Below are 22253 nucleotides of genomic sequence, written 5' to 3'. Positions count from 1 at the left end.
GTGATTGTGAAAGCTAATAGTTGAAAGAGATACCTTTTCACCAGTTCAGCTCCCCAGCTCCGGGCTAGCATCTTCAAGCTGGCCTAGAAGTCACTTGCTGAACGCTGCTCAAGAAAGCCTTGGGTTGGTTTGGTGTCAGCCACCGCCAACCTTCGATTATTTGCTGCCGCTTGGTGGCTATTGCAGACACTGCCCGCTGTCCATTCCCCACCGCTCGCTCCTCACTGGGTCTTTCAGCGCCTGAGGCTGCCCTGACTACCTGTGCTCACCTTCTCACATCTTCAGGTGGCCCAGGGCTTCTCCAGTTGGGCATCTGCATCAATCTGCATCACACCTCAGCTGAGCATGGCAATGGCAGCAGGACCTTTCAGCTGCTGATGTGCAGTCGTGGGATTTGCTGGCTGTAATGAAACAGTTAATGATGCAGTTAATGACGATTTTTTTTTTTTTTTTTTTTTTTTGGCATCTCATGATGCAAAAGGTGGAGCTTTCTGGATTTATCATTACCTGTGCTTCTACAGCAACAAAAATGTTCTTGGTGCAGCAAATAAGGAGACGGAGCATCACCCCCGGAGTCTCCTGCTTGGATCTGCCCAGCGTCCCAGTGCTGTGGGGGTGTAAAACACCAGCACAAAGGACAACCCGGCGGCGACACTGAGGCGGACGCCTCCAGTAACGGGGCCCGGCGGTCCTGCTGCCACCACCAAGATGGCGGCGCGGCGCGGCCGCCCCGCCCCCGCGGCGCCCTTCCCTCCCTGGGCCGGCCGCGGCTCGGCGGCCGCCGCGGTGGCTGCTGCCGCTGCCGCCTGTCGCTCTGTGATGAGAGCATCAGCCCTCACTGCCACGTCTCCCGGGCAGCTGCGGCGGCGGCAGCAGCGGCGCGGGCAGCCGGCGGTGTGCAGGGCCGCGCCGGGGTGCCGAGATCGGGCCCGCCCTCCTCCTCCTCCTCCTCCTCCTCTTCCCTCCCTTTCCCTTCTCCGCAGGGTGGCCGCGGCTGCCTGCCCCTGCTCCTGCCCCACCGAAGGGCGCTGGGTGCCGGTGGGCAGCGGCGAGGGGCGTCTGCCCGGCGGGAGGAGAGACGCTCCGTGGGGCACCCGCCACCGCCGCCTCGTCCCCCGCCGGCGGACCGGGGCGCTGCCGGGGGTCGGGGCTCGCCGCCGGGCCGCTGCCGCCGGAAGGGGACCCCGCTGCCGGCTGATGTCCGAGCCGCGCCGCCGCCCGCGCTTGGATGTGTGAGTACCGGCCCCGCTGCTCCCTCGGGGCAGCTCCGCTCCGGGAAGAGCCCGAGCGACTGGAGCGGGCGGCGGGCTCCGCCGGGACCCTGCCCGGGTGGTGCGGGGCTGGGCGGCCGAGCCGGCTCCCCATGGAGCCCCCCAGGCTGCCCTGGGCGTGCGGTGCTGCCTCTCGCCTACCTGTAACTTGGGGTGCGTGTGTGTGTTTATAAGGTGCGGGGGCTTCTGCCGTTTTTGTTTCTTCCTGGCTGGTGAGTTACCGCACTGGGTGCCGGGCTTCTCGTTTTGGACGTTTCCTGCTGTGTCTGGGTTTAAAGCAAGATGTCTGAGCATGTTGCTGAGGGCTGGGTGCTCTGCGATAGGAGGGTTGAGGATCGAACACGAAGAAGTTGGTCTGGGGTCATGGGGAGGTTCGCTTTGGGCTTTTAAAACGCTGTCCATACGTAATCAGTCCTATGAAGGGGTTAGGAGAGGGCACCGTCCTGTGGCAGATGAAGAACTGAGGCAATCTTCTGTAAGTCGTGGCAAACCTAACCCCCCATAAGGTACTGTTTCCAGAATGGATGTGGGTGCTGTTCTTTTTTGTACTGCTGAGGAAATGGTGTATCCATCATCTTCCGTTACATAGGATAGCAGTTAGACTGGTGACTTTCCTTATTACATGAAGTAGCTCCTTTGCTACTCCAGCACCATTTTAACACGTCAATGGGTAGCGGAAATAGAGGCAGCTTTGTTTGCGATTTATGATCGCTCTCATGCATGTTTTTTCATTGTGAATAATGGCCCTCCCATGTCACTGCTATCTGTTATGACTGTAAGTGAAAGAATAAGATATCTATGTTATAAAGTGGTGAGTTGTAAAGTTTTTTGGAAACGAGGCATTGCGTCTGTAACCAGCTCAGGTCTGTTAACTTGCTGCGATCGGAAGAAATTTTCTGGGGGAGGTATGCAGTAGTACGAGGATGGGACTGGAATGGCTCAGCTCCAGTTTCACAGAATGCTGAGAACTGAGCAGGACAGCAGCCCGTTAGCCCACAGTCTGCTCCTTTGCTCACCTCCTGGCACTCCTGTTGTGGGAGTGGCTTTGTTTCTGACGTGAATTTCTCCTTCCAGCTCTTCCTCTGGAGCACCAGCTCCTTCAGTCGAGGTGCTTGATATTGTGATCAGATAATACTCTCCTAATAAAACCTGGACCCACTGGAGCCAAGGTGGTAGCCAGGTGCTGCTGACCCCTCTGGGAGTTGTGCTGAAACTTCACCCGCTCCTTGTTGATCCTTATCAGACTGGAAGTTCTTCAGGTGTAGGTACAGTTACTCCTCGTTTCTGTTCTTGAGCATCTTTGACTTGCGTTTTGCAGTGGAAACCAGCATGTAGGATGGGAATGCTGCCCAACTCTAATTTATTTGGAAGAGCAGAGGAGCTCAGGTAATATGACTGATGCAGTTAACTGTGTCCAGCGTGATGTGTACTCCTAATATTGGGACCAGAGAGGTCTGTATGCCACCTGTATGGCTCATTCCAGGCTCTCTTTGTAGATCTAGTGACTTGCAGGCATTTGAGACCTGGTTTTCAGAAGATCTGGTTATCCACACTCCTACCAATAGAGGTGTCTATATTGCCTCAACCTGAGCATTCAAAATCATTGATAATTTAAATTAATGGCAGGCCTCTTATTTTACATTTATTTTTTACTTTTATTTTTTTACAGTCATTCTGACTGTAAAACTGGGATAAAACATTTTGCTTCCTACTTTTGCAGAGTATGTTGCTATTCTGCTTGTAAGAAAATAAATTATATTCAAAACTTCTTTCAAGGTACAGGTTAGCACCTTGCTGAACTGACACTAATATCATCCTGCGGTAGTTAAGGAAATAAGCTATTCTCATTGTAGTGTCCTGCCTGTGTTAGAAATATTTGTGCTGATGTAACATTGCCAATATAAGTATACTGTTAAAGCAGAGGCCTAATCTCTTTTTTGTCTATGCTTGCTTCAGACACCGCTTTTTGGTCTGAAATTTTAGAGAGAGAATCAAATGATGTATGCAGTATTTGAGGGGGAAAAAACATACCCTTCTGCTGTTTTTGCAGTTAAGCAGCACTGAACACAGATCTTTCTTTGAAAGTTTCTGTATTGCAAATTGACTTGGGCAACTCAAGACTGGAGAGCATAAAACTAACCTTTTTTTTTCTTCTATAGCCATCAAATCTAGATGTTTGAGAATACAAGAAGAGCATATATGCTAGAAATGTTTGTTGAGGTGGCTTCTAATTTCCATGAGTATTCAGTCCAGAAGCCAGTCGGGCCACTCAGTACAACTCTATAGAGTTACAGCTCCTAAGGATGGATATGGTGCAAAGCAAGAAGATAGTACTGATTTTGAGACTATCCTGCTCCTCAGTCTCAGTGCTTTCCCTGTGCCTCAGCATCACAGAATCCTGGAAAAAAGTTTTCTTCTTGCAGTTACAAACATGTGATTCAGTTTTAGTTTTATGGATGTGAAACCCTTGAGTTGGAGGGGTTGGATTCGTACTCTGGATTTAAAGAGGAACTATACTGTCAATACAAAGATGTGTGTGCATTTTAGCACTGATGAAAATCAGAGATTTGGCTGAATTTGTTTACTATTAGAACATTTGGTCTTAAAAATATTACCCATTTCTGACCATTATTTTGTTTGTCTGTTGTGAAATTTTATGTACTGGCATGTTTATGGACTGAGAAATAGAGAGGAGGGTTGAATTTGGCTTGCAGAAGCTACTTAAATACTTGGAATCTTTGGACTCTAGTATTACTGTCATACTTTAATGTGCAGCATGATATTCTGTTATACATATTTACCTTTGTTGTGGTCCGATTTTTGTTCTCCTTGCACTGCCATTCAGTTGGAGAACTCATACAGTTTGACGTCAGTACTGCAGTGCTACCTTATGCACAAGAAACTGTAAGCAAGATACGAAGTTATGACAGTCAACCTTCCTCTTCTTTCAGTGATCCCTTTCCTCTGCCATCTCCTCAATCCTCCCTCTGGCTGCAGAGTTCGGCCTGTCACAGTAATGGATGGTGCCATGAAGTTCGCTCTCTCCTCTTTATTCACCCAACCACAGGAGGTCTCTTATGGTGTTAGAAACTTCAGTCCATTTATGTCTAACCATTTGACAACTAGATACCTACTGCTAGATGAGCAGTATGGCTTTCAGCAGGTGGATTTTTAAAATCAGAGGTGAATCTCTAGTAGCCGTGTGACTTGGGCAAATAGTTCATGAGCTATCACAAACTTGCCTGAAAGGTTTCCTGCCATTCTTTGTGGGGTGTAGCCGTTGGAGAGTAATTTCCAACCTTTTTTTGACTTTTTGGGCTGAACGCGTTGCAAGCGGAAAACGAGACTTCTGGTGGGAAGTGAGTATTACGCAAGCCAGTCAGAAAAACTGTGCTAACTAACGTGACGCAGCGGCATCCACGTGTGCTGGAGGTTTGAAATGCTTGGTTTAAAGCAAAATTATCAGCAGACATCAGTAACCCCGTAATACTTATAAGGGAATGTGTGTGCAGATTCAGGCAGCTAAATTAGTCTTGGAATAATTAATTCTATCAGGGATTAATGTGTCCTGTTGCATTTTCCTGAACTGCAATGTTAGTTGCTCTGTAAATAGTTGTACAATGTTCTGAGTGCTGCCTACCTGAGTAATGCGGGTTGAATTGAAGACCCTTACTGTTTTGCAGGAAGCTTGTATAGCTGTTATTTAGGAGGAGATTACAGGGGAGTGATGTATTCTCATATGTGTTCTATGTATTAATGCGAATTTATGATTTATGCAAATTACCATTTATTTAGAATTCCCTGCAATAATTTTGCTTTTCCACAGTATCAGGGATATGCAAGTAGCTGTTGCACTGATCCTTTCCAATGTGAATCCCAGTGCAATGACATGGGGTAAGACTCGAGAAGCTGTTTCTTCCTTGCATTTTACTCCATGCCTTCAAACTCATGGCTACAGATGGCAGATGCCTGCCTTATTTTTAGCTATGTGAGGACAAAATAGAAAAATCCTAGTGACTCCCTGTGATTTGTCATCATCGCTGTTCTCCATTAAATTAAACACAGGGATTGGCAGATGAGCAAAACCAGCAGGAAAGCAGCTTCTGTTTGTTTTTAAAAAAGCTTGTCTAAAGCACTAAAATAATACTGTAAAAAATATTCACTACTATGTATGGAGACCCCTGGGAGGAGAAATACTTGCCGAACAGTTTATCCTGTTTGGGATAAGGAAATTGAGGTCTAAATCAGTAAAACAACTTCCCTGGAAGTCAGTTGAAGAGACTAAAAGCAGAGAGTCCCTGGTGTGCAGTCCTGTACTCAGGCCATTGAAGGATGTGTATGTATTCAGGGTTTGGAGGAGAACGCATGTTTTGGTGGCTTGCTTGGCTGAAAATGATAAGATGGGCTCTTAAGGCAAGAGCATCTTTTATTTTTTCTGTCTTCTGCCACCCCCTGTACGGGTCTGTTTTGCTGCGTGTTTGCCCCAAGAAGTTGGAAAAGAAAGTCTCCGTGGCTGTAGCTAAAATTCCCCTCCTTCCCCAGTCACTGTGCAGTGTTCATCAGTGTCTGTGTTTTAGCAGTTCCCTGACTGCCTGCAGTATTTACTGAAGAGCTTTGGTGCAAGATGGATGTAGGAGTGCGTGTTGATAAATTGTATTAAGAGCCAGCTCTGATAGCTTTGCCCATGTTGTGTCTGCTGATATATCGCCCTTGTGATTTGGCATTGCTTCCCAGCCGGTGTCCCTTTCTAAAGTGAACTTATGTTTCTGTATGTAACGGGCGCGTGGAGTTGAAGCTGAAAACTTTTGTGTTGTTACATATCCAAACCCTGTTTTGTATCTGAAGCTGGAACTGTTCTGAGCTTACAGATGACAGTGCACGTTGTCTTTAAGAACCTTAGATCTAGAACCTTAGATCTAATTCTCACTAGCTATTTGGTTTGAGCCTCCTGCTGTGGATGAGGCTGGACTTGCTGCCCTTTCCCCACACGATTTAGAAGCATTGGAACTGTAGGACCAAAATAGACCATGACCCAACTGGTCAGGCCTGCATTTCCCTCTTCTGCTGGAAAAGCTCAACTTTGCAATTCTGTCTTGCTCTCCTACGAGGACAAGCCAATGCTTGCTTTATTCCTAGATCCAGTATTTGGCTGTGAGTGTTGCTGTATATGTCAAAAGAAGCCAAAGAAAATGTTAACGTCTTGCTAACTGAGCAGTCCTGTTGCCGTGGTGAGAAGTGTGTTATCAGCCACTTGTAGCTCCTGAGCCCTGAGGATCTTGTGTTGTGGGTTTGGTTTTGTTTTGTTTTTTTCTCTCCACCTTTTTGGAACATAATTTCCCTTGTCTTCATTCATAAAATTATTCTAGTCATTCATTAAAGTCTTACTAAGCTGTTTACTTTGACCTCCTGGAGCAGTTAGTTGCACAAGGTAATTATATGGTTATAAGGTATTATTTTATTATTCCAGGAACTGCAGGAACTGCGGCTTTGTTCTTGTACTCACCAGATGTTCATTAAGAGCGCTTCGTGTGTGTATCTTCTTTCCTCCAATTCACAAAGACTTGAACTCATCTGTGTTCTGAAGAGGACTGTATCTCCTGCATACCTCTGGAAAGCTCTTCCTTGCACTCTCTGAAGTAAGGTCTTTGAGAGAATTTTTAAAGAACGTACAGGATTTGTGTTGGAAATCCTTCTCCGTTTTAAAGAATTGCTTTCTCAATCTGTTGGATAATTTTCTTGATATAGAATATTAAGAACTTAAATCCATGCCCCATCCTTAAAGAGCACATCTGCAAAATGAGCTGAACTGAGCTTACTGCACTTCAACCTGGAGAGGCTTTTCCTGGAAAACTTTTCTTTCCTGCTCCCATTTTTGTTGGTGGGTATTTGAAATACTGGGGCACTCAGACATGGCAGGCACTGCCTTCACCTTGTCTTTAGCTAGAACTTTTATTTTCTCCACTTGTCTTTCTGCTTAGCTCTAGCCTTCCGTGCTGAAGATAGCTGAAATGAGTCATACGGTAGGTAGGTTCTTTGTGAAATCTTGCCTTTTTCTTGCCAAAAGGTGAAAGCCACCTCTTGGTTTTGGCACGTGGTTAGAGGACTGATAGGTGGAGCCTCTTTGGCCAGAGTTGTGCTGTATCAGAAAAGCCTACAGACTTGGTCTTGCCAGGTTGGTTTTGTTATTACAGAAGATGTTCTTGGCTCTTAGTCACTGAGCAAAAATTAGTCTTGCTGATGCATCACCTGACAGCGGTGATTCACCACTCAGCGCTCGTCCTCCTTGCCCAACCCTGCGCTGTGCTTCAGGGGGGGTTTCTGTCTCTCTCCTTCTTAATCCATCGCTCCATACAGCACAAGGATGTGGCAAATCTGCTGGTTTGGTAGACCTCCCTCCTAACTGGTTTTCCCTCCCAGCCCTGGGGCCAGTGCTGAGCTTTGGGCCAGGTGAGGGGTGTGTGCCTTTGGAGCCAGCCTGAGTTGAAAGGTTGTATTGACTTAACGCTGGGGGAGCTCTGCACAAGCCAAATATTTATCTTTCCATCTGATAACCTGTTGGTTGTTTCCTCTCTTGTAACAACTAAATGCTTTTTTATTCCCAAACCAAGTTAAGGCTTCCACAGAAGTTTTGCAGCTTCTCAGCTTTTGGTGTGGCAGATGCGAGGGCACTGACATGGTGGCTTTGTGACCAAGGCACGTGTGCAGCCATTACTGTGCCTAGGCTCTCTTCTCATTTTATTTGGTTTGTTGTCTGTGGGGATTTTGTTGTTGTTGGTTTTGGTTGGTTGGTTTGGTTTTTTTTTTGGTGGGAGCTTTTTGTGTTTTTTGTTTGGTCGGTTGTATTTTTCTGTTTGTTGATTTGGTTTTTTTTTTTTTGGCATTATATTGGGTGAATCATTTTCCAGCTTGTGTCTCAGTTTTTCCAGCTGTCAAAGTGTGATGCATAAATAAATGAATAAAAGGCTCACACTAAAAGGAAGTAAAAATAAGCCATAGTAACTAGGACTCAGAGCAGTTTGAAAGAAAACTTGACTATAAGGTGGATTCACTGATAATACGCAAAGACATTAGGATTGCTGGACAAATTTAAGTTTGGGGTTAGCTTGACCCGCTACAGTGACTTGAAGTGAGGACATCAGTAGCCCAGTGACCTTTGTACATTGCTTGTTTCAATTTCAGAGAGTGATGGTGGCAGGAGGGAGGAAGAGGAGAAAGAGCTGTTTGTTGGCCGGCTGAAAGTCACAACGGTTACGTTATGTTATATATTCAATCCCAAAGGTTAGAGAATCCTACCTGATTTTCCTCCTTCCATCCTTCCAGAAATGGTTTCACCAGGGGCTAGTAACTGCCTTTTGCTGCCTTACAAACAAGGTTTTATAAATAAGCCACTGTCTGGGACACAGTGAGCTGTTGTCACCTGTGGGGCTGCTTGTGGGCACTGGCAGTCAGCAGCCTCAGAAGCTGTGCAGGTGCTGGCCGTGCTGTTCAGTGGCTGCCCTGGGGACAAAGCCTTTTGCTCAGGCCAGGGTGAACCAGCGAGGTCTTAAATGGTCCCTTGCCTTTGTGCTCTGGGAGCTCATGCCTTGGGGCTTATACAGACAGTCCATTTCTAGGATATATGTTCCTTTTTGAAGGAAAATGACCTAGAAGCTGGTGCTCCTGACAGCAGGGGAACAGGCAGGTACTGTAGCGGGGGGAAGAATTGCCAGATGGCTAGATGCAGGAATGAGTACTCTGAAGATAGTGGTGCTCCTTGCCCTGGCACTGAATGACTGCTTCTTGCACTGCTGCTCACACCCTCCTTCGCGTGTACTTTCCCTGCACCGTTCCCAGTTCCTTTATCCTTTTGTCCCACACTTGACGCTAGCTGTGGTTCCTGTTACTACCAGTAGCACCCAGAGGGGCTGGAAACATCACTAGTGTTTTGTCAGTGCTGGTGGTTCCCTGTGCTTTGTGTCAGTGCTCAGCAGCTGTGTTACACTGTGCTTCCCTGCGAGGGGGCACCGCAGAGGTGGCAGGTGTGTTTCCATGCCTGCAGAGCTGTAAATTTCCTGTGCCCTCAGTACAGGAAAGACAGGGACCTGTTGGAGAGGGGCCAGAGGAGGCCACAAAAATGATCAGAGGTCTGGAGCACCTCTCCTGTGAGGACAGGCTGAGAAAGTTGAGGTTGTTTAGCCTGGAGAAGACTCCAGGGAGACCTTATTGCAGCCTCTCAGTACTTAAAAGGTGACCATAAGAAAGATGAGGACAGACTTTTTAGCAGGGTCTGTTGCAACAGGACAAGGGGGAATGGTTTTAAACAAAAGGAGGGGAGATTCAGTCTAGATGTGAGGAAGAAATTTTTTACACTGAGAGTGGTGAAACACTGGCCCAGGTTGCCCAGAGAGGTGGGAGATGCCCCATTCCTGGAGACATTCCAGGCCAGGCTGGATGGGGCTCTGAGGAACCTGACCTAGTTGCACCTGTCCCTGCTCATGGCAGGGTGGTTGGACGAGGTGACCTTTGAAGGTCCCTTCCAACCCAGACTATTCTATAAAGCATGGGCACCCTGAATGGGAAGTTTTGCTAGCAACCCAGACAATACTGGGAGCTCCTATGTTGCTGAGGAGGAAGAGGAGGAGGCAGGCAGAGCTCTCTCACAAATAGCCACAGAGGCAATGTGTTGCTTCACCACAAGAAATCCTGTGCTTACTGGCCAGGAAGAAAGGTGCTTTCATCAAGGCGGAGAGTTGCAATGAGGGTGGCCAGATTTCCCTTTGTGCTCTTGAGAGTATCTGGTTGTAGGACTTGTGGAGTCAAGGAGAGCCACTTGAATGTTTTCCGGGCTCTGAGAGTTCTCACATCTTGATGGAGCAAGCTTCCCGAGAGGATTGGAGGCTCAGAGTTTTCTCCAATTAAAAAAACGTCAACGCCATCAAAATAACAGGCTAAGTATTGTAGCGTTTCCAGCAAAGAGATGGGGAACCAGGCAGACTTTTCATTCTGATGAGTCATTGACCCTCTCCTGATTCGCCTCTTTTAAGAGCTGTTTGGGCAGCTGCTGATGCAGGAATATGATTCTGACTGATGGTCCCTGGGGAGCAGGACGTGGCTTCATGCTGAACTATCCACCTCTGAGCTGGTGAATAGTTCATCTACATAACCCTTCATCAACAAAGCCTTGCTCTCAGCTGTGGTTCTTCCTTGCCTTGATCTTGCCTCATCAGGGTAACTGTGAAGCTGATGGATAGGAAATCAGAAGGTCTGATGCCTTACATTCCTAGATCTTCTTAGAACCATGTCACAGCTGAAAGTTTTGTCTCTGTCCTGAAGAAAGACCGTGGTCCCTTTCTAGGACTCAAGAGCTAGCTGTATCCATATCTGTTCCCTTGCACAGATAGAACCACTGTCCACTATTCTGTAGCTGGTCTCCAAATCTTTCTTGTGTGTATTTATGATGCCCACGTCTGCCTGAGAGAGGAGAGGACATCTTGGAAACTAGGCAGATTCTGTTCTGGGGATGTTGAGGATGAATGGACTATAAGAATGTGACTTCTTTTTGTGGGATATTATAGGTGAACTAGGAAGAACAATGTGGAATCGCATTAATGGACTAAAGAGTCTTGTCAAGAAAAGCTTTTATCTTCCATTACTCAGTTTTTGTACCTGTGACTATATAAAAGAAGATCGCTGATGGAGTGGGGACTTGGTGGACTCCCAGCTCCCTTTGTGGGCTCTTAATTCTTAATATGACTTGGATGCATACAGGAATTTTATCTGTTGGCATAAAGGGTCATGGACACTTGGACACTTTTTTTTTTTTCGTCTTAGAATATTTTTCACAGTAGAATCATGTCTTTGTTTATTAATTGAAAACTATCAAGAGGCTTTTTCCCATGTCATTCTCCTCAAAAAAGGAGTGCTGTTGATTGGTTCAAGGCCAAAAAAAGCAGTCTTAGAGTCAAACTGATCTGGGGAGATTCAGTTTTGTGTATCTAGTTTTACAAAACAAAAGCAAACAAAAAAGGAATGGTTATTTGGCAGATTTTGCTCTGATAGACACCTACCTAATTTGATCAGACTCCAGTGAAGTTATTTAAAGCTTGGCTTGAGGAACTGCCCAGTCTGTATATGTTCGTGGATCACTGTGAAAGGGCTTATTCAAGTGGATTTAAAATATGGTGCACTGGCGTTAAGGAGGGCTCCTTTTCCACAGACATTCTGTTTTACTGGTAGGAAGCTGCATTTTACTGGTTTGCAAAACAAGAGGGTGGAAGTGTGATTACTCAGTGTCCAAGTGTCTATATTGGTGAGCATGTGAAGCATACTAATGGGATAATACTAATTAGAGCTGTTAAATTATTTACATGAATTACTGAATGAGGCATAAAATACCTTCCACTGTTAATACCACTAATTAGACCACTGATGTATTGCATCCGTTATAATAAATAATCTGTAGGTTGAATCAGACCAATTGTTTTAGCTTCCACAGTCCCTGTAATAGTTTAATTTGGCTTAAAATGGCTTTCAAAGTCGTTCCTTTTAGAGGTTTTTATCTATTTTTCTTTGCCTTAGCTGCTTATGTAAAGTGTCTGGATGTCCTAAGTGAACATGACATTGTGTGTTGCTGCCTCTGCTCATCTTGTGCATGCAGGAGAATTTTCTTCTTTTTATATTCAATTCCTGAAATAGAAATATTCCCAATTAAAACTCTAGAATATCCTAGAGAAAGTTTTCTGAAACTACTTCAGAGTTTTGACTAGAAGGGTAAGGAAGGCTTCAATTCTCTGTTGTGTTGTCATTGGAATTATAATGAAAATTTTGAAGTCTGCCAAAATGCATTATTTTCCTCCAAACCCAAATTGTCTTATGTTTGCTCTCTCATTTCATGCAATTTCACAAGTCTTTTTTTTTGTGTGTGTGTGGTTTTTATTCCTTTTCCAGGGTCTCTGGTTTGCTTTATTTTTTTTTTTTTTTTTTTTGCGCAAGTGACCTTTATGTGGGTATGTGGAAAGCATTAAACTTTTGAAACATCCTGATTTTTTTGTTGAAATTTTGAAAATTGGTTATTGAAGTAGAGACGAAGGATGGGAAATTTCAATACAAAGGACAATTCTTTGAGGGGTTTTTTTAGAATAGTTCTCCTGCAGGATGTATTCATGGTGACACGGGTATGACTCATTGAGCAAACTTCCTGAGAAATCACAGCTGGCAGAAATGCCAGGATTTTAAAGAGGGTGATAACTGAATTATAAATAGACAATAGGTTCCATCTGTAAGTTTCAAAGATAGACCCAGGGTTTCCCAGAGGGTGTGAGTACTTTTTTTGGACCCTGGGGTGTTTCTGGTTATGATGCTTTGCCAAAAGGGCAGGTGATTAGGCTCCAGACATGCAGACAAACCAGAGTCCTTGTAGAGAGATGCTCGCTAAATGTCTGGATTCCGTACAACACGTGTGCTTGGAATGACTTCTAGATTCACTCTCCAACCCCTTACTCTCTCATATCTGCTGGCTGTCAGAAACTTACCTGACTACTGAAATCCTTGTAGTGTTAGAATAGTTTGGGTTGGAAGGGACCTTCAAAGCTCATCTAGTCTAGCCCCCTGCCATGAGCAGAGACGTCTTTAACTAGATCAGGTTGCTCAAAGCCCCGTCCAGCCTGGCCTGGAATGTCTCCAGGAATGGGGCATCTACCACCTCTCTGGGCAACCTGTTCCAGTGTTTCACCACCCTCAGTGTAAAAAATTTCTTCCTCACATCTAGACTGAATCTCCCCTCTTTTAGTTTAAAACCACTGCACATTGTCCAGTTGTAACAGGCGCTGCTATAAAGTCTGTCCCCATCTTTCTTATAGGCACCTTTTAAGTACTCAGAGGCTGCAATAAGGTCTCTCCGGACCCTTCTCTTCTCCAGGCTGAACAACCCCAGCTCTCTCAGCCTGTCCTCATAGGAGACATGTTCCTCTTGTGGGGGACACCAGTGAAATAAAAATAAGTAAATATTTAAAGGCTTGCCTTTTTAATTTTTTTTTTTTTTGAAGGCTGGGATACATTATTTCCTCTGTGTGCATTTGAAGGACATGCATAATACATGTGTGTTTTGCTGCACTACGCTGCTAGCTAGAACCACTTTTAAATGGATGTCCTACCATCATGTCAGTGGGGCTTTCATAGCACAGAAGGGAGCTGAACCAGGCAATTAACTTCACTGAGACCTAATAAGGTTGCTTTTTCTAAGCTCTCGCAAGAGGGGGTCCAGCATCAGACCCTGCCATGTGATGTGTTGGGCGATAGAGAAGACCTGGGAAGCTCTACTAGCTCCTTGCAGCAGAACAGGGAGAGGGCTTTCCCCAGGCTTGCTTTTGAAATGAGGCAGGCAGTCCTGTGGTCTCAAGTACTGGAGATGCTCAGTGGTGCTTTCCAGCCCACAGGAACCGCAAGCAGTCGCTGATGGCTAATTTAAGAAGCCCCTTTTTAAAGACACAGTGTCAGTGGCATCCGTGCTGTGTATGTAGGCGGATGCTGATCCAGTGCTGTTGAAATGGCACCATGTTTTCAGGTGGTGATGGGTGTCCCACAGGGCTCTGCACATATGAGAGTGGCTTCCCTTTGCATGAACTCGCTTGGCTGGGGTGTGAACTAGGTGACCACTGTTTTGCAGCTCAAGTGACGTTTCTGCCTCCTTTGCAGACCTGGGAAGGCTTCGGGATCGTTGTCTGGGTCTCGAGGCACAGCCTGCTGGAGGCACTGGAAGTGGACTGGTTCCTGGTCATGCCCGGTGGAAGGAGGGGACCCAGCCGGCAGCAGCTAAGCCGTTCAGCTTTGCCTTCTCTCCAGACGCTGGTTGGTGGGAGCTGTGGAAACGGTACCGGTTTGAGAAACAGGTGAGGACAAAGGGAGGGTTGCTGAGACTTCTGCGGCCAGGATAGTGCTAAGAGCCAGGAGCCTTGATCCGCTCTAAATTCTGCCCGGGAGTGTGGGTTTGTGGTTAAAGCAAGGAACTGAGAAGTGGAAACCTTGAGCTGTCTGCAGTGGCATCAGGAGATGGCCCCTCCAAGAAGGGGCCCTGTGTGATAAACCTCTTCCAGCTTCTCTTCCAAGCTCTGCTGTGGCACAGGCTTCCTTCTGTGGTCCCTCTTGTCTTCATGCATTAAAATCACCGTGGCGAGGTGGTTCATAGAATTGTAGAATCTCCTGAGTTGGAAGGGACCCACAAGGATCAAGTCCAACTCATCTGTGAGTCCCCCTCCTACGTGAAAGAAAGGCAGGGCAGGAGGATGCCTACATTCTGTTTTATCCCTACTGGCTGCAGATGAAACTAAGTCTCACAGTTAGCAAAGCTCATCTCCATTTTCTGGGGAAGTTGGGGCTTGAAAAAGGAACATCCAGTGATATTTAGGTCTCCACATTTGGCCTTGAGACTAAAAGGGCACAGTGTTACTTTCTTCGATACAGATGTTAGAAGACTAGTGAAGCTATTTGCTCCGTGTTGAGGGCCTGGTCTACTTGGTATAGGTTCATCCTTACAGAGTAGAGAGATCCAAGCCGTTTAGCTTTGGCCTTTAAATACTTCCCTGGCTGTGAGAGATAGATGGCACGGTCTTGGATTCTTGAGGAACAAGTAACTGTTGAGACCCTGGAGTTCAGTGCCCCAAGGTCCTAGGGGAGCATCCCTTGTCCTGGTTTCAGTCAGACACAGCGTAGTTTATGGCTGAACTTCCTCCATCAGCTTAGCCTGCTGGAGCTTCTAGTTGTCCGAGCCTCCTCTGAAGGCCAGGGAGGAAGGAAGTGTGAGAAGACTTGAGAGGTCAGTCTCTGCAAGGTTGCCAAAGTCCTCCGTTTCATTTTTAGTTACCTCTCTTTTCAAGAGAGGATCTGTGAGCAGAATGATGATGGTTACTTTGCAATACTGGAGAATGAGGCTGGGTGCTACTGTAATGTCCTAGTGATGGGTGGAAGGAGCCAACATTCAGTGCTTGGTCTGGCACAGAGTCCTCAATGATTTTTACTTGGAGTTGCCTCCTTACTCTCTACCTCTGCTCCTCCATCTGCAAGTTTACTGAAATACTGCTGCAGCACCTCTGGCAGACCAGTCTGTTGTCTGGTAAAAATACTGGCTAGGGGTTTTGTCTGGGCTAAGAAGATGAAGAATATCACCAACCGTCTTGTCCCACAGATATGAATGCAAGGCTGCTGCCATCTCTCCTCTAGCAATGCCCAGTCCCAAATTCATAACCTCATGCACTCTCTGTCATGGAAAATGGTAGGAGATTATGTAGAACGTTTACCAAATGAGCGATATCTGTCTCCTTCAGGAATGGTAGTGCCATCAGCCTCTCTGCACCTCCAATCACAGCGCTGATTACTCCAGAGCCTGTACGGCACTGCCGGATCCCCGAACTGCCGTTGGATGGGAGCCTTCTCTTTGAATTCCTGTTCTTCATCTACCTACTGGTAGCCCTCTTCATTCAGTACATCAACATCTACAAGACTGTTTGGTGGTACCCATACAATCACCCTGCTTCCTGCACCTCACTGGTGAGTTCCCCAGCAAATGCCATCACTTACGCTTTTTCATTACGCAGCTTCTTTTCATGCTTCTTCAGTCCAGGAATCACCAGGCATTTGACATTAAAGAAGTGAAAAGGAGTTCACATGCACCCCCATCAGCCAGGGCCATGTCAACCCCATTTTACAGGGGAGAAAATACATGGAAGGTGAGAGAGAGGTGTCAGCAGGACTCCTTCAGTGGAAATTTCTTGCAGATACTTGTATGGCCTAGCTAGTCTCTAGGGTTTGAAATGGAGCTGAGACCCCAGGAGCCTGCTTTCTCCTGCTGTGGGTGCCCCTTCCCAGTGGAAACAACAGAGCCTGAGAGAAGGGAGATGACGCAAGTTTTCATTAAGGTCTCTTAGCAGGTCGGTAGCAGAGGAGTTGAGGAGAGGTCAGATCCTCAGCCTATGTAAATGTTTCAGTCTCCTTCCTGGCCCGTTAAGCTGCACAACCTGGCAGTGACCTGTACCTGAGTCAGCAAACCCCATCTGATGGAAGCCTCTGAGGTGGTCCTTCAATTTATATTGTGCCCTTGCTGCCTGGAAGTATGAGGTGGTTCTGTAGTTAACTATACCCACAGGTGGTGCTGGTGTTCCAGTTACCCAGCTATTCATTTCAAATTCAGCTGTGTGATGCTGGACACAGCTTTCTTTGAAGAAAAAGCATTCTGTTTGAGGCTTGCTACCTGAAAAGATTTAATGGTCACTTGTTTGTTCCCATCAGAGGTCAAGCGCTCTTTTTCATGCAAAATGACCTTGAAGTCCCAGACAGCAGTATTCAGAGTCTGCTAACTGTTCTAGCCAGAACACATTTGATGGCTTCACTGGAAAATCATAAGGGGTCCAAGAGCTGTATCTAACTGGATGCAACTGGAGTGAACGTTAACTTCTAATACTGACCTATGGCCCATGAAGATGACCTTTCTCAGATCAACTTGATTATCAGGGAGCACTGGTCACTACAGACCATTTCTGAGACCAAGAGCTAAAGTGAGTTGGTGTGCTCACTCTGGGCTCCATTTCAGCTGCCCTTTCTCTGGTTGCTCAGTGGCATTTCCCAGGAGAACTTGCAAGCTGTTCTCCATAGTAGGATCCTGGTCCTAGACATCCCTTTGACCCCAAAGATACCTGCCTGAAAGGTGGGCTTGTTTTGTTTTCAGTGGGAATCTCTCTGTGGGTCAGAATCCCCATGTGGAGATCGTCTTGCTTCTGGAGACATTCCTATGTTACTGATGTTCATCCCTTCTCCCTCATCCCTAACAGAGAGATTTGGGGAATGCTTACGTGAGGTCCTAATGTGCTCTCAACAGCCAGCTTTCCAATTCCACCCCAGCTGGGTGGTTTCAGAGTCCCTTCCCCTGGTGAAGACCTTTTTTCTTTCCTCCTTCAGAATTTTCACCTCATTGACTACCACCTGGCGGCGTTCATCACAGTGATGCTGGCGCGGAGGCTGGTGTGGGCCCTCATCTCTGAGGTAACATTCCCACTGTTCCCTCTCCTGCCTGCAGTACTGATTGCAGAGCATGACCATCTATGGCCTGAGAAGGTTTTGTAAGTTGGATAGCTGGAGGGTTTCTTCCCTCAGAACAAGTCTGGGTGTGAAGGACTAAGATTTTGGGGATGCCTTTCTGCCTTGGAGTTTTCTCCTTGGGCCCATTCGTGTCCTGCAGTATTGAGTAGCTCTGTTGCCTCTGCAGCTAGACTGAGATGAAATTGTCCCACTTACTTCTGTATCCTTGCAGGTGCAATACTGTACCTCACTACCTTGTGCCAGAGAAGTGGCTGAGAGAATTGCAAGTCAGGTAGCAGAATGGCAAATAGGGATGTTAGTCAGGACTGGAAAAATGAGCAGGAGATTAGAGGGGGAAAGGTCAGTATGCTAAAGTGAAATACAAATAGCTGGTAGAACTGCTTTTCCAGTCCTGGTTACTCAATAACTCTGAGACTCTGGTCATGTCACCTCAGATTTTGAGACTCTCTGTGTTTGTGGGAGCAGAACCAGGCTAAATACTTGTTTGAGAAAGGTCATTTTGAAGAAAATGGAAGTTCTGTCCACTGAATTGGTTAATATAACTCCAGGCTAAGCAACCAAGCAATAACTTTAAAAATAAGGAACAGTTATGTGCTGTTGAATAGGTAAATGGAGAACATGGGATCTCTGAAGTTCTCTTTTCATCTCAGATTCCTGCCATTTTCATTTATGTTCACATCCTCCGTAAAACCTCCCGTAGACTGAAATTTCTGCACTGAAACCTTCCATGCAGATTTTTGCACATCCCTTCTATTGGCTCTAACCCTTAAGAATGTTTTCATAGTTCAGTTGCCTTCTCCCCGCCGGAGACTGGAACAAGCTTTCCTGCTGTCCTTTTAAGGTGGTACCTCCTCACTGGACTGCAGCCTGTGTGTCCAGCAGAGATGAGTGGTGCAAATCTAGTTTGGGGATTGCCAAGATGCACCATATTCTCTTCCCTTAGCTGAGAACTGCGACATTCCAGTCCTTTAGGAAAATGAATGGTGACACCTGATCCTTCTAAAGGAAAGAGCAAGAGGAAATGTGTTTCAGTCTATTCTGGACTATTATCAGAGCAATACGGGACTTTGCAACTCTGATTTTTAAAAGGCCCTCTTTTAGTCGCACTCAAAAACTTGTGCGTATTTGAAACTTTTGGATTCTACAACTCCTGAATAAAAACAAAGGTATTCTGTCTTTGTAAGAGTTGGTCTCCTGCTTCTGGCAGGAAGAGGGCAGCCATCCCTCTCAGAGTGCCTCCTGGCACCCCTCCCAACTTCTCTTCCACAGGCAACCCCTGTGCTCACGTTCCAGCAGTGGTGTTACAGGGCCATTGAATGTTTCTTCTCCATTTACAGGCCTCTCAGGTGGGTGCGACATCAGTGATTCACTACATGGTGCGCCTGGTGCTGCTCACCCTCTGTGGTTGGGTGCTTTGCTGGACGTTGGTCAACCTCTTCCGCAGCCATTCTGTTCTCAACCTTCTATTCCTGGGCTACCCGTGAGTGATACCGCCTTGCACCTTCATGGTGGGGGGAGCATAGCTGCTTAGAGGTGGCATGAACCACTATGGGAAGCAGAGCCATTGGCTGTAATTTGTCTCCTCATTTTATGATCAAAGGGGAAGCAGGAGTGGCTGGGGATGATGCGAGGAGGTGGCACTGAGCTGATGAAGCAAATGGCTTCAGTATGCTGTTTACATGAGGGGCCTTGACTGTGAGTGAAGAATGAGCCATTGAGGTCGTTGGTTCCACAAATGGGATTTAAAGAAGCTTCTCTGCACACCTGTTGAAGCTGCAGCCTCTTGCCTTTTATGAGGGAGAAGGGTTGGCCACTAGCTTCTGGAGTGAGGGTTTCTGTGTGGTGTCCCTTTCATAAGGGCCACCATCTGTTGAGCAGGTGCCCCCTGCTTCATGTTAGGATGGCTGTAATTTCAGCCCTTTTTTCCTTTCTTTCCCTGCAGGTTTGGTGTCTATGTTCCTCTATGCTGCTTCCACCAGGACAGCAGAGCACAGCCCCTACCTGCGGACTGTGGTTACTTGGTACAGGACCAGATGGTGGATGATGGGGCTTCAGCTGTCAGCACTCTGGTCAAACCTAAAGATTTCCTCTCGCTTCTGTGGGAATCCCTGAGGGAACAGTTCAATAATCCTACATCTATCCCCACCCACAGCTGCCCCCTCTCCCCAGATCTCATCCGCAATGAGGTGGAGTGCCTAAAAGCAGATTTCAACCGCAGGATCAAGGAAGTTCTCTTCAACTCTCTCTTCAGTGCCTACTACGTGGCATTCCTGCCATTGTGTTTTGTGAAGGTACCTTTTGTCTGGCTCTCTGTGTCCCTGCCTGCCGTCTCCTTCTGTATGTTGTGTGAATTGCTGCCAGGCCAGATTCCTGGTTAATTCCCCTTTTCTCTGTCTCCCCTTTGGCAGCCCGGATAGCGGAGCATGGCTGCATCCGGAGGGCACTAGTACTGCTCCTGGTTGGCGGATAGGTATTGCCATAAATGTGATGCACCTCTAGTCCCATCACCCCACTTACTAACTCCCCTTTTCCCACCCCCTGTCCTAGGCAGATGGATAGCTGTGTTCTTCCTAGGAAAGGGAACCTGTTGTTACCTGTCTCAGATCCAACATCCAGGCTTTCGAGTGCTTGGATCAGAGGCTTTGGTGGTCAGCTTGTTAGAAAGCAGAGCCAACGAGGACGCTTGGCAAGCTAAATCCAAGAACCTCTTGTCAATGTGGGGGTTGTATCTTTTAATCTGTAGTTTTTCTAACTTGAACGAGCTCCAGTTGGTGTAGTGAAATGGGCAGGGCTCCACAATCCATGTAGTAGTCTTGGTGCAATTGGTGCTCCTGGGGCAGTTCTGTGGCAGCAAAGCCCTTTGTTGTCTGCTGCTGGAGGAGGAGATGCACCAGCTGCAGCATCATCCCCCTTGCCCTTTCTCCTTCAAGTCCAAGGAGAAGGGAGTCTTGAGTGTTTCCTAAGCTATTACCCTCTGAAATCACTGGTCCAAAAGCGCATGCCTGTCATGTGTGGTGTGGGTCTGCTGGATGCACACGCAGTACGTCCTTTGTCATTCCTTCCTCTGCTTTGTGACAGCGGTGCCAAGTTCTCGTCTGGTCTCTTTGCAGAGCACCCAGTACTACGACATGCGCTGGTCCTGTGAGCACCTCATCATGGTGTGGATCAATGCCTTTGTCATGCTGACCACTCAGCTGCTGCCTCCCAAGTACTGTGACCTGCTCCACAGATCAGCTGCCCACCTCGGCAAGTGGCAGAAACTAGAACATGGTTCCTACAGCAATGCTCCACAGCACATGTGAGTCTGGAGACGGAGAGAGGTTGGCATGTCCAGAAAGGGGCTGAGAAGACATTCTAGTAGATGAGTAAATATCAGCAGTGCTTATCTACTAAGGACACTTCTCCATTCCCCATGCAACTCTGCTGGTCTTTCAGTTCCCTAGAAACAGAAACGTGCTCTAGAGACCTGTCTGAGCTCCTCCGGTCACTGCTGGTTCCTCCCCAGAAACAAACGCTGAGTTTCTTCTTGGCTGCTGGAGAAGCAGCTTGTGCAGGGGCAGGGGGTGGTCTCCTCCAATGCAGTGGGCTAGGGTCTTGCACTGGAAAGAATTTGTTCACATTACCCAGAGTCCATCTGGTGGGTTTGTGATCACCTCTCTATGCTTTTCCAGTGGGAGCAAGGACTTGTCCTTGTGGCAGGGGGGCTGGTATTTTGCAACATGCAGTCCATTTCTGCGAACCCACATTTGGGGAGTTGGGAGCACAGACGCTGACGTTCTGGCATTCTTTCCCCACAGCTGGTCAGAAAACACAATATGGCCACAAGGAGTTCTGGTGCGACGTAGCCGATGCCTGTACAAAGCGGTTGGGCCTTACAACGTAGCAGTGCCTTCAGACGTGTCCCATGCCCGCTTTTATGCAAGTATCTCTTCTCTTGCTTGACGTGTTATGTCTGTGCGGGGGAGGAGAGGCTCAAACCTAGCTGCAGCAGAGCACAGTGCCTCGCCACAGCCTGTTGCTGCTAAAAAAAATACAGGTTTGCAGCAGAAGGGCTTTCCTGTTGCAGTGTTACAGTGATGGCAAGACAGAAGCTATGGCTGCCTTAGCAGTGCTTTCTCAGCTCTTCATCAGGCAGTAGCATATTCTTAAGAGGGTTCTAGTTAACATTTTCTGGGGAAATGGGAAAGTATGTCCTCTGGCCAATAGGTCCTCCCCTTCTCAAGCAAAATGACACTTTTACGTGCCTTGTTTCTTACGCTGCTTTCCCCAAGTAGCAGCTAGCAGTACTTGGAGTGTTAACGTTCCTTCTGCCCAGCACAGTGGTGCCTGACAACATTACTTATTTACCCCTCCTTGCTTTAACACTGCAACAAATCATAGAACTCTGTCCTTTTTTAACTGTTTTCCTGCAGTTCCTATTTCACCGTCCATTACGGCTGCTCAACCTGCTGATTCTCATCGAAGGCAGCGTGGTCTGCTACCAGCTCTACTCACTGCTGCGCTCAGAGAAGTGGAACCACACCCTCTCCATGGCCCTTATCCTTTTCTGCAATTATTATGTCTTATTTAAGCTCCTCCGGGACCGGATAGTATTAGGCAGGGCATATTCCTACCCTCTTAACAACTATGGACTCAAGGCACACTAGGCCGGCCAAACGTGTACCCCTTCTCTTTCCCCAACCACAGGGTAGGGAGGGAACCTCAGAAAAAAAAAAAATATTTTCGTACAGTTCTATTTTTTTCTTGCGGCGTTTATAAATATTTAAAATATTTTATATTTTGTATACTATTGTTTTTGTGGGGCGGGAAGGGAACCAGTGGCAATTAAATGTCGCTTTATAAACAAGGTGTTATTTTATATATATATATAAAAATATATATATATATAAAAATCAATGTGTATATACAGTATATCTA

At 46.8% G+C, this 22253-nt stretch overlaps 1 protein-coding gene across 1 annotated transcript; it reads left to right on the top strand.

Annotated features, from left to right (window-relative positions):
* Positions 1-958: 958 nt before the first annotated feature.
* On the top strand, positions 959-22141 carry TMEM39A (transmembrane protein 39A). Its single transcript, XM_080363282.1, has 9 exons — positions 959-1232; positions 13944-14137; positions 15569-15791; positions 17196-17279; positions 18674-18816; positions 19279-19627; positions 20447-20634; positions 21134-21254; positions 21749-22141. The coding sequence occupies exons 2-9, from the start codon at positions 14025-14027 to the stop codon at positions 21980-21982; spliced, it is 1455 nt and encodes a 484-aa protein (XP_080219408.1). The 5' UTR covers positions 959-1232; positions 13944-14024; the 3' UTR covers positions 21983-22141.
* The last annotated feature ends 112 nt before the right edge of the window (positions 22142-22253 follow it).

The sequence above is a fragment of the Nesoenas mayeri genome (assembly GCF_963082525.1).
Source record: "Nesoenas mayeri genome assembly, chromosome: 1".
NCBI classification, from domain to species: domain Eukaryota; kingdom Metazoa; phylum Chordata; class Aves; order Columbiformes; family Columbidae; genus Nesoenas; species Nesoenas mayeri.
Note: the sequence above shows the minus strand (reverse complement) of the source record. Positions and strands in the feature narration are given on the sequence as shown.

Coding starts and splice junctions, on each gene's coding strand:
- TMEM39A (XM_080363282.1), top strand. CDS start 14,025: ATGCCCGGTGGAAGGAGGGGACCCAGCCGGCAGCAGCTAAGCCGTTCA. Junction 18,817..19,278: donor CTTCTATTCCTGGGCTACCC/GTGAGTGATACC, acceptor CTTTCCCTGCAG/GTTTGGTGTCTATGTTCCTC. Junction 21,255..21,748: donor TGTCCCATGCCCGCTTTTAT/GCAAGTATCTCT, acceptor GTTTTCCTGCAG/TTCCTATTTCACCGTCCATT.